Raw genomic sequence first — 12,678 nt, forward strand, 5'->3', positions numbered from 1 at the left:
TTTTCTCGATTTTTTTGAAAACTGTTGGAAAATGTTTACTATTGACCTCTATAATGCCACTCTATAACCACCCCCAAAGTTTGAAATCGAAGCATTATTTCGACTAGTTATGCTGTACACAGACACAAAAAAAACAAAAAAAAAAAAAAACACACACACACATCATTGTAAAATCAATACATTCATCACTTCGTTTAGAATCTAAAAATGTAAATAGTTCATCTACAGTAGTTCTGGGTGATATGAATATAAATATGGTGGGAACACATTCAGTAGATAATAATTACTTGGATATGTTATCTATATGTGGTTTCAAATCTTATATTAATGTATACACAAGGACTCCTTTAAATTCTAGGCATTCATATTTAGATCATATTTTTGTACAAAATAACAATTTAGTAGGAAATATTGATGCTGGTGTAATTCAAACAATTATTACTGATCATTACTTTACGTTACTAGCAATTCTATTAGTAAAACAAAATAATTTTAAATCCCAATATAATCTTGATCAATTAATTTTGATAAAATAGTTAAAAATTTGAAAACTGAACTATGGATAGATCTATACAACAGCAAGAATGTAAATAAATGTTGTGATATTTTTTATAACAAATTAAATTATATAGAATATCCCTGGCAACGGAAGTTAAAAATATAAGTGCTAAGTACAAAAGAATAAAACAATGGATGACTGCAGGGCTACTGTGTTCAGCACGAAATAAACAGAAAATCGCATTGAAAGTTAAAAAACATCCAAATAATACAAATTTACTAAAGTATTATATCAATTATAAAAATAACTTTACAAACATTTTAAGACTCACCAAAATAAATTTTTTTTAAACAAAATTTAAAAATGTTGCATAAAGTCCAAAATTGACATGGAAATTAATTAAGGAAATTACAAACACTGAAGTAAACTCATTGAACGAAATAAAATCTATATTAATAGATAACAAAGTTATAAATGTCTTAGATGAGCCACACGCTGTTTCAAATTTTTTTCTGAAATAGGGAAAAATACATTAGAGAATAACACAAATTTTAAAGATAATAAAAGTGATCTCTCATTTGATGATATTTTTAGTACAAAAATTACAGAATAAGAAGTCTCAAATATAATTAAGGACGAAACAGCTGCTGGAATCGATAAAGTAACGGTAAAATTAATTAAGTACATTGAATAAATTATTATAGGACCACTAACTTATTTATATAACTTAAGTATTGAAAAATGTATTTTTGTTGATAATTTCAAAATTGCAGTAGTAACTCCTTTATACAAAGGTGGTGATCATAAATACGTAAATAATCATAGGCCGATATCAATGTTAAATCACTTTTCGAAAATTCTTGAAAAAATAATTAAAAATCGACTCATTAATTACTTAGAAAAATATAAACTAGGTACTGTCTAAAAATCAATATGGTTTTAGTCCTGGCTTAAGGACAGTAAATGAACTTTATAGCGCCACGAGTCACGTATATAATGCTCTTGATCGTGGTAAAAAAACCTTAGCTGTTTTCTTAGACCTAGCAAAGGAATTTGACATGGTTAATCACGAAGAACTAATAAAGACTCTACCTAGTTTTGGCATAAAAACAACTAGTTTAAATTGGTTTAGAAATTATCTAAAAGATAGGCAACAAATAGTTAAAATAAACAAAACATTAGGTCAAAAAAGGAAAATCATATGCGGAGTTCCACAAGGTAGTGTTCTTGGTTCTTTATTTTTCATTTTATATAATAACTGTATATGTAATATAAATATAGATGGTAAAGTTGTAACATATGCGGATGACACTTGACTACTTTTCACAGATAGCCTTCTGTGCAACTTAAAGCAATATCTGAGCTCAAAAAAGTAGTAAATCTTTTTAACTCAAAGAAATTATCTTTGAATATAAAAATTCCTATTTTATGACATTCAGTATTTACAATTCGGTTATTCCTTTTAAGGAACTAACAGTACATTGTTGTAAAAATGTCGCTGATTGTAATGATGATTTGTGTAAAAAATTTCAAGGGTCCAGTCTACCAGATATCTAGGTATAACATTTGAAAGTAATTTTAAGTGGAATTTGCATATAAATAATATAGTAATGAGGCTACAGTCTTCACTCCACAAATTTTATAAACTAAAAAATATCTTGCCTGTAAATATATTACGCAATATATATTTAGATCTATATCAATCAGTGTTCCAATATGGATGTTTAGTGTGGGGTGGACTGTCCGAAATTGATTTAAAACCATTACAACTTCAATAAAACAAAATGATAAGAATCTGTTTAGATAAAAAAACAATGGTAGGCTCAACGAATCAAAAATTATAAAGAGCTAAGGTTTTGCCTATTAGATCGGTTTACAAAAAAATTGTGATATTTTGGTTAGATACTAACAGAAAAACATGGTTCAATACAGAGTTATACAAAAATAAATGAATAACAAATAAACAAATAAATTATGTAAAAACAATGTGTGGTCAAAAATGTATAGACTTCCTTGGGCCTACTACATTCAATGCATTGGATTATGATATAAAACAGAAATTACAATGCAATACAAAAAACAAAATCAAAAAAAAAAAAAAATTAATTAATGGTTATTGTGCAATTTACCTTAAATCAAGTTCTTTTTATATTTTAAGCTATGTAAATAATTTTAATCTATATTTGTTTTATTCGTGTATGTTTGAATATAATGTTATTTTATAGTTTTGTTTTTATCATGTACAGTTTCTAAAAAAAAATATTATATTGATATTTGTTTATTTAGTTTTATATGTATTTAAAATTTTAATTTAGTATAATTTCTTTTATTAATAATTATATTACATAATTTAATAACTCTCTATCTCCAACACAAGCTTTGCTTAAAGGAGATAAAATAATAGTCAAATAAAAATAAATATATAAATCAAATTGTAATAGTTTAAAATACATAAAATATTGTTTTTGAAATAATTTTAAAATTGTTCTAAAATAATAAGTATTAATAGGTAATACAATTAATACATTAATAATTATAATTAACATAGGTACCTATTATTATGTTTTATTTTCCATATACATGGTCAAACTGTGAATCCATAATATATGGACGTAAGGAGTCCCATCTTTTTCGTTCAAGTCATCTATAATTTGTTTTTAACATTTAATGTTGGTTTATTTAACCCTTGTTCTTCCGGTAATTTTAAACGAAGTGTTTTAGTAGAAAAAAATCGCAACTGTTTTTGAACATTTTTATTTAATGGTTCTTGATTTGCATTTTCTTTTAATGAAACAGAAACAATCGATTTTTGCTCATATAACATTTTTAAATTTGAGTCTAGGGATAAATTAATTTTATGCAGCTGTTCATCATTTAATTTACCCCCTTGTGATACAAACATGCTATGGAATTGCTGAATTTTGTTTGCAATACTAACTACAGATGGAGCAATAACTTGTTGCATATCAGACATTTTCATACAAATTTCATCAGTAGGTATCTATTGGGTTAGTGTAATAATTTTTAGCTTTTAGATCATTGTCATCTGACATATTCATTTTTACCATATGAATATGTTTACACATTTTAATTTTTATTGTTAGGTATGTCAATTAAGTATTAAATACAATTAAAATATATTAAGTCAAGTCAATACGAAAAATAAATATACTTATATATATATATTGATATTCAAATCTCAAATTTCTATTTGTAATAATTGAATAATATGATATTAGGTTATTTGATAAGAAATTACGATATAATAATTAATAAGAAATTTGCTCGTGGGCTGTCTCTAGACGCTCGTGTTGTAAACATGGGCCGATTCCCAACCTGTACATTATCTTTAATCATACTTATCACAATACACAGAAATGTTTGCAATTTCCGAAGTGGGATAAAGTTACCCCGGGTTACGGTAGTACATTTGTTGAGAAAGAATTGTAAACAATTAGAATCAAAATTGGACAGATTATTTTAAAAAAAAAATTAAGATTGTTTGAGCCAATAATTCATTATAAAAAATTTTAAATTAATGTTTTGATTATGATGTGTATGTATAATTACTTACGTTTTCTGATGGTTCGGTCTTTTTTGCATTTGAAGAACTTGCCGTTTTTTTAAATAATATCCACAAAAGTACAAGGAGTATACTGCCCTCCACGTAAATGTGGTTGAATTGAACCTAAAATGTTCCATAAATATAAGTTTAATATTAGTTATTAATAGCAACGATCTGATGATTTTAATCAGTGATATTGTAATGAAAGCCACTTAAAACTAATTATGAGACCAGCAAAGGCTGTAAATATAAAAATAATAATAAATGTATGTGATAGGTACCATAATCTGTCAAATACAGAAATCTAAAATCTAAAATTTTGAAGTACCAACCGATAGATATATAAATATAACACATCCATTACAACGACTACAAGACGTGCATGAACTTGACCCACCCACTTTCTATGATACGACCCGTACCAATATTATAAGTTAGCAAATAGTTAGCAACGAATAGCAAATTTACTGTCAAAGTTAGCAAATCATTATTGAGGAAGTTATAAGTAATTTTTATTTGGGTGGGCTAAGTTCAGGTAGGTAACCCACCCACTTTGTCCGATTGTCACCAAACAAACACCGGTAGTTAGCAAATCATAGCATATCTATTTTTGAAGTTAGCAAATCAAAATTCTATTTTGGCCGATTTAAAAAAAAATTTCATCCCACCCACTTTATCCGATAGTCTTGGTATTTTTTTTATAAGTTTTTCAAGTTGATTCTTCGTATGCCTACAGGAACTCAATATGGTAATCTACTATTCTTCTAGCAAACACCTTACAAAATTTATTTTATTTTAAACTCTTTAACACATATTATCCTATGTTATGAATAATTAAATGTTTGTTTTGTGTATAAACACCTCTACGTATAATTGGTATAAAAATAACATTAAATATATTTTTTTTTGTAGTTAGAAAACACTAAAATTTATAATATTGTTTTATTTTATTCTTACATCAATACAATTAATATACTTATGAAAAATAATTTTTTAATCAATTTAAATTTACTTAAATTCTAGGTATTTTTAACTTTTTATATTTGAATTGTATATATTATAATACTAAAAACATAATAATAATATAACATACTTATAGTCAATTAACCTAACCTAACCTATTTACCTTTATCTGGTTTATCTAATAATTATATTAATACATTTATTTTTAAAACGATGATGTTTTTTCTATAAACTAGATTAATATCAATATGCATAATTTAAATTAATTAAACTCATCAAATTATTAAATTATAATTTTGACCAAATACCTACTGAAGTAACCACACATTAGTATATTACATATTCACATAGTTACAAATTAATAACCAATGCATTTAAAGTACCTTTTTGTAGTTCATACTATACCAATAAATTAGGTACCTACATAATATTAGTAAATTGCATATTTTTTTAATGGTTCTATAACACAAATGTGTCACTCCCAAATGATTTATTGACAATAAGAAGCCATGTTATTTATTTAAATTATTCTATTCAAATCATGAATATTAATCAATTATTCAATTTTAAATTAGATAATGTTTTCTATAATAACAATGTCTGTTTTTAATGATTTTACAACTATTGTACTGGGTAAGATACCTTTGTTTCGTGTATAAAAATTTCAGAACACGAATGTCACATTTCAAAATATTAATATTATTATTCATAAGGTACCCGGAATTGTGTATGTTTAAATGGGTTTTTTACATACAATTTTTTTAAATACCTTAAATAAAATAAAAATAAACACAATTGTGTATGAAATTGTATGCAACATTGTTAAATTTACTAATATCACAATTTTCACCATATGCCTAATAAATATCCATTATCTACTAAATGCATACATTTTTATAATAACAAGTACAAAAAATTAAAATTAATGATACTACTTATCTTTAATATCAATTTAATAATTTAATAGTAATTTATTTAAATTGAATTATATATTGCGTTATACCTATGTATATTCAATTTTGTCAAAGTTTAAAATTTAACTTCTATAATATATGATTGATATTTTTATGTACAGTACTGTACATTGTAGTGGTATCGATCAATGGCAGTGGCAGTTATAGCATAATAAAGAGGTCACAATTTTACCGCCACCACTGCTGTGTGTGGCGACCTTAACTGTTTAATAAGTTTGAAGTGTAAGTTATAACTCATAAATTGAATAGACCACTTAATTTTCAATCCTCTGTATTCAATAATAAAAGACTGCAAATCAATGAAAAACAATTTTCACTGTAAACAGGATGCCACCTCTATTTTTCAGGATAATGTAAAGTATTTAAAAATGTTGTACCCCAAACGAATTTTTTATTTACATTTTTCAAATCTCAGTTTCCAAGTTAATGAAAAATCAAAATTATAATTCCCAAATGCGACTTTTACCGATATTTTGTATTCATTGTGTACCTTTTTGTAGCATCAAAAAAAAAATTTTGTACTACAGATGGTTTTCATGTATCTACTCGGAAAAATAATAAAATCAAATTTTTAGTTGATACCTTTTAGATTCTGAACGAAGTGATGAATGTATTGATTTTATAATAATGTGTGTGTTTTTTTATTGTGTGTCTGTGTACAGCATAACTAGCGAAATAATGCTTCTATTTCAAACTTTGGGGGTGGTTTCCGATGTAAAAGTGAATATCCTTGGTGCATTATAAAGGTCAAAAGTAAACATTTTCCAACAGTTTTCAAAAAAATCGAGAAAAACAAAAAAAAAATGACAGAAAAACAGGAATTTTTACGCAAAACCAGTTTTCGACCAAATCGATTTTTTTATATGGTTGTAATTCAAAAACTAATCATTATAAATTCTTGAAATTTTCACCAAATGTTTATGTTAGTGGTATCTATATACAGTTTAATTTTCAAAAAATGTTGACTTTTTTTGAGTTATTTATAGACCGCTGAAATTTTCAATTTTTTTTTTGAAGTGCCGGTAAAAAAATATTAGACGACCAAAAAAACTTGAAAATTTAATGCAATATTCCTTATGAGTTGTTCTTATTGTAGCTAAAAAAAATTAAAAATCGTTAGTCACAATTTTTTTTTTATAAGCGTTTATAGTTCAAATTTTTACGAAATCTGTCGAAAACGCGAAAATTTGCAAGTAATTTTGAAGTTGAAAAATCATAAAATTTTTTTTGTTTATAACTAAGGATTAAAAATACAACGCTAAGTTTCCATAAGTTTTCCTTCAAGTAGTTATAGAGAAAACTCGAAGCATCATTATAGGAAAAATTTTATGTGTGTTTGAATTTTAAATTTTTACGAAATAGCGTAACGATAACGATTTATCCTGAAACGATTTTAAATATTTATAATTATTCAAAAAGTATAAGTTGTAGATACTTGAAATTTTCACAAGTTAGTAAGATTGGAATTTTCTTTACATGATTTAATTTTCAAAATATTTTGACATTTTTTGAGATATTTATAGACAACTGAAATTTTCAATTTTTCTGAAAATTTTCATTTGAAGTGTCGTTAAAATTTTTTTGGTCCTATCAAAATACTTGAAAATTTAATACAAAGTTCCTCATAAAATATTCTTATAGTAATTAAAAAATTATAAAAATACATAGGCACGATTTTTTTTTATTAGCATTTGAAGTTCAAATATTGACTTAATACGTAAAAATTACGACAATTTTCAAATTATCTTAGATAGAAATTCATAAAAGTTTTTCTTTTTAGATCTAAGATTTGAAAATTTAATACAAGGCTCCTAACATATTTTCACTATAGCAGTTGAAAAATAAAAGAAATATATAGCTATATAGTTAAATACCAACAAAATTACACAAATCGCACAGTAATCAATTGCACAAAAACACCGTTATTTAACTAAGGAATAAACCCAAATCTCACGGTTAAAAATAGAACAAATCTACGGACATTTAACCGACAACAGCACTGTAAATGCACTGTTTTCTATGTGCCTAGTTTGAACAGTAAAAACGGTGTTTAAACCGACCATTGCATTTACAAGGCACGGTTAAAACATCGGTATTCATTTTTCGAAAAACACGGTGCTCTGAACCAGTTTTGTCGATGGTTCAAAGTACGGTTACTTTGAACCATCGACTTAATGTACTTTAAACGCTGTCTGCACTCAAAATGCTACTCGGTATATATTTTAACACAAGTTATATAATAATTAATAATTATTATTTAACAGTATTATACATATTATATTATATTTTGACACAAGTTTAACCACGTAATTTAAACATAAGTATCAACATTTTTAACCATACCTACACAATAAATAATAGTGTAGACAGTCCTAAGTCTGTTATCTTTTCGATATAAATGGGAAGGAAAATGTTGATTAGTACATTTTTCTAAATTAAATAAATAAACGAAATATTAATTTCATATTTAATTATTATATAAACTATATAATATAATATTATTTAGTATACTTCGTTATTATTATTTGAGTGACCGCAACTAGTACACACCGATCTCTTTTATTTTTCAACTGCTATTGTAACAATATGTCAAGAGCCTTGTAATAAATTTCCAAGCATTTCTGCCTAAACTTTTATCGATATTAATTTTTAAAAAACTAATAATGATCGAAAATTTCAAATACCTATGAATAGTTCAACTTAAGTCGAAAATTTTTGAAAATTGCATGGTGGATATAATTTACTTATGTAAACATTCGGTGAAAATGTCATATATCTGTGGTCATTTGTTTTAAAGTTACATCAAAAACCAAAATCAATTTTGTCGAAAACTGATTGTGCGTAAAATTTGCCGTTTTCCCTTAATTTTTAGTTTGTTTATCTCGATTATTTAGAAAAATATTGAGAATTTTTTACTTTTGATCCCCCAAAGTACCAACTAGATGATTCACTTTCTGATCGAACGAGGTACTGAAGTCAAAAATCGAAGCACTTTTACTGCCCCAAAACGTGATGACAGACACAAAAAAATAAAAATAAAAATAAAAACACACATCATGGTAAAATCAATACACCCATCGTTCCACTCAGAATTTAAAATTTAAAAGTTATACCATTATACAATTAATTGTATTTAACAATAAAATGAATGATAAAATGTAGCAATTAAAAAAAAATAAATGTTATTTCCGTTCTTATTGAATGTTAATAAACCACCTCCGCTCAATAGAATCGTTTTTCGTATACAGTGATATATCATTGGATACAAATTTAATTCCATCCACTATGGTTATCCCTAGACCCTAACCCACTTGTTAACTACTGTACAGCAGAGCAACATCCACTTTTTTTTGTTTTTTTGTTAAAGGTAGAAACAGACTTATGAAGAATCTTGTATTCAATCTCCAAAAATATAAATTAAAACCAATCACAAATTGGCAAATTATTTAATATGAAAAAAAAAATTTAAATGTTGATTTTGTTCACTCATGATGTCCTCGTGGAAGGACATATTCAAATTCTAAGTAAAAAAAAATCATAAAATTTTGAAATTTAATTTTATGTGCTACTTAGAATTTAGATACATCTAAATAATATTCAAATAAAAAAAAAATGTTTTGAGGAAAAAAATAATTCTGAGAGTGAAAGTGTTAAATAATAAACATATTCTAATAAAATAAATGGTAAAATTAAGAAATATGATTTTCAAACCAAAAAACCACATTATTTGCAAAAAATATAAATAATATGCACTTTACAGTTTTAATTTTATTTTTTTCTAAAACTGATTTCAAGTTAGCTTTATAACAATTTATTTCATTAGTTCAATCGAAAACAAATAAGTTCATTAGCAGTTATTTTACGTTAAACCAAAAATGGAAAAATATTGCTCTGTATTACATATGGGCACCACCGCGGCGAAATAATCGTGACGTCACGCGCTATTGCGTAACTAGCGAACGGATAGTTACAAACGAATTTTAGTTGTATAATTTTTTTCGTCATGATGTGTACAATAATTTAAGCCGAAAAAAATTTTACAAGTTGGATGATTTGTAAATTTTTTTTTTACTTTGTATAAAGGTTTGAAAACTTAACAGGTTAACTTATTAACTTCTCATAAAATAATTTAATGGTAATTCAAACAAAATTCATCAAAATTCCAAAAATGTTAAAATTATTTTCAATTAGAAATTCCTACAAAATTTTCTTTTTATAACTAATATTAAAAGTTTTAATAGAAGAAACCTCACAACTTTTTCTATCTCCAATAAAAAAAAAGATTACAAAAGAGTAACATGCATTTTTTACGAGCGTTCGAATTAAACGTTTTTATGATATTTGACATTCAGCGGTAAATAACAAATGAACTAATAAAAAAAATTGTTTTCTATTTTTTTTAAATTATAAACATATGATAGGTACACCATTATATTTGACAATGGAAACATAATATTTTTATTGGCAATACAAAAGATACGTGTATTTATTTATTTGCCTAGCTATAACTAAAATCATTATTCTTGGCGTTAATATAAGTAATTATTGTAATTTCGTACAAATATGAACTTAAAATATCTGTAAAAATAACTATGTTTAAATATTTTTTTAATTTTCGGTCCTTAGCCATAAAAAAACTCGTACCAACAAATCTTTAATATTTCTAAAATACTATTATAACTAATTATGAGGAACCTTCTATTAAATGTTCAAGATTTTGACCCAACGAATAAAATGTTATAGAACAAAACAGTAAAAAAATTCAAATTTCAAATGTTAATAAATAACTTAAACAGTATTAATAAATAAATAAAGAGTTCAAAAACTAAAAACAAAAATATTGAATAAAGAAAATGACGAAATAAATATATGATAAAAATGTTAGTTAATTATGGTTAATAGTTCTTGATACACATCAAAATAAGAAAACCGTTGTATGAAAATTTGTTAATTTTCAGGTGAATATTCAATGCCCAACTTCAAACACTTAGAAAAAAAATTAATTTAATTTTAAAGTAAATTTTTTTGTTTAATGTAGGTAAACTAAAGAATAATCTTAATTTTGCAAAATTTAGATATAAATAAAAAAACTGAAAAAACTGTTATGAATTTCTATTTCGAAATAATTTTCCAATTTTCGTGATTTTCAGATACTCATAAAATTTATTGTTGATTAATTTTCAACTTTTTAATTAATTTCCATTAACAACAACTTATGACTTATGAGGTACGATGCATTATATTTTCAAGAGAATTTTTCATCAACATCGTTAAGAAAAATAAATAAATCTAAAATTTTTCTTATGCCTATATTAATAGATCAAAATGCATCACACTATTTCAAAAATGTTTTGTCGCTTAGAAATTTATTTTATTATACATTCAATGAAATTATATAGGTTGCTTTTTTAGAAGTACACTAAACAACAAAATTGTTTTTTTCAAAAACTAATTTTGTGTAAAAATCTCAGTTTTTTCTTAAATTTATGGTTGTTTCCCAGTATAAAATTATTGAAATTGTTTACTTTTGACTCCCCAAAGAACTAACTAGATTTACTTTCTTATCAGAAAATATGGTATTGAAGAAAATCAATGTATTTTATCTACCCCAAAAGGTAATAGCAGATATCAAAAAAAAATTTTATTTTATATTTTAATTTCTTAAAATATTAAAGCTTATTTGTTAGGGTATTACCATATATGTTTATGGGTATATATTACTATCAAAACATTTAAAGTCAACTGCATACATCGCTCATCAATCTAGTGTACTTAAAAACAAAATTGAATCAACTTTTTAAATTTGTTCCAATAATACAAAATTGTTATTAATTTTAAAGACACAAAATAGGAAGATTACCGAGATTTTACATTACTTATATTTGTACTTTTTTCTCAGTATAAAAATATTTAATTCAAAATATGCCTAAGTTATTTAAAATGGTAACTGTTAAGTAATTTGTTATTCTGTATAATTTGGAATAGATTATAAATAAATTGTATTGGGTTAATGATGTAACTATTATTGTACCTACATACACATCAGCCATCTGTAAATAATACAGATATATCTAAAATATAATCATTGAATTATTTATTTGATACTAATTTTTGAATTGATCCTTATGTACCAAATACTAATAATTATCAAAAAATTTAGCTACAAATTATACAGTAAGGTCAATTTAATACCATATTATTCAATACCATGCATATCATACTATACCTACTACAATATAGTCAATATAGACATTGTACATGTCTTTAATATAATCTATTCAATTATGTTCAATTACCTATTCAGAAAAAAATTGACATAAACATTATTGTACCACCATACACAGCTTGTAAGTACCTTTGAAAAAGTAATTTAATACTTATTCAAACGCATTTTAAACAAAGGACTTTTACAACATCTACGACTGTGTGTCGAAATATTGATTACTCGGATTTTCCATTTTTGCACGAAAAAATTTAATTCCATCATAGATATTTCTCAAGCAGTCAAGCAGTGTACTTATAAGTAATAAAACACATTTTCTAAGAAAAGCTGTAAAAAACCAACTGCTTTTAGGTGTGAACAGAAAACGCGTTACTATACTCGGGGAATTACGTACCTACGTTATCATTATCATTTATCATTGAAATTACATTAGGTATAATGGTATATTTAATAT

The 12,678-nt window shown here is 24.9% G+C and overlaps 1 protein-coding gene across 1 annotated transcript in view; it reads right to left on the bottom strand.

Annotated features, from left to right (window-relative positions):
- Positions 1-12,678, bottom strand: part of Spt-I (serine palmitoyltransferase subunit I) — a 44,786-nt gene that overhangs the window by 26,240 nt on the left and 5,868 nt on the right. The window contains exon 2 of the mRNA XM_015518966.2: positions 4,074-4,187. Coding sequence (XP_015374452.1) covers positions 4,074-4,187 — 114 coding nt within the window. The remainder of the gene's footprint in view (positions 1-4,073; positions 4,188-12,678) is intronic.

Source organism: Diuraphis noxia, unplaced genomic scaffold (genome assembly GCF_037042655.1).
Source record: "Diuraphis noxia isolate RWA-SAM2 unplaced genomic scaffold, SU_Dnox_SAM2 contig0001, whole genome shotgun sequence".
Taxonomy (NCBI): Eukaryota; Metazoa; Arthropoda; class Insecta; order Hemiptera; family Aphididae; genus Diuraphis; species Diuraphis noxia.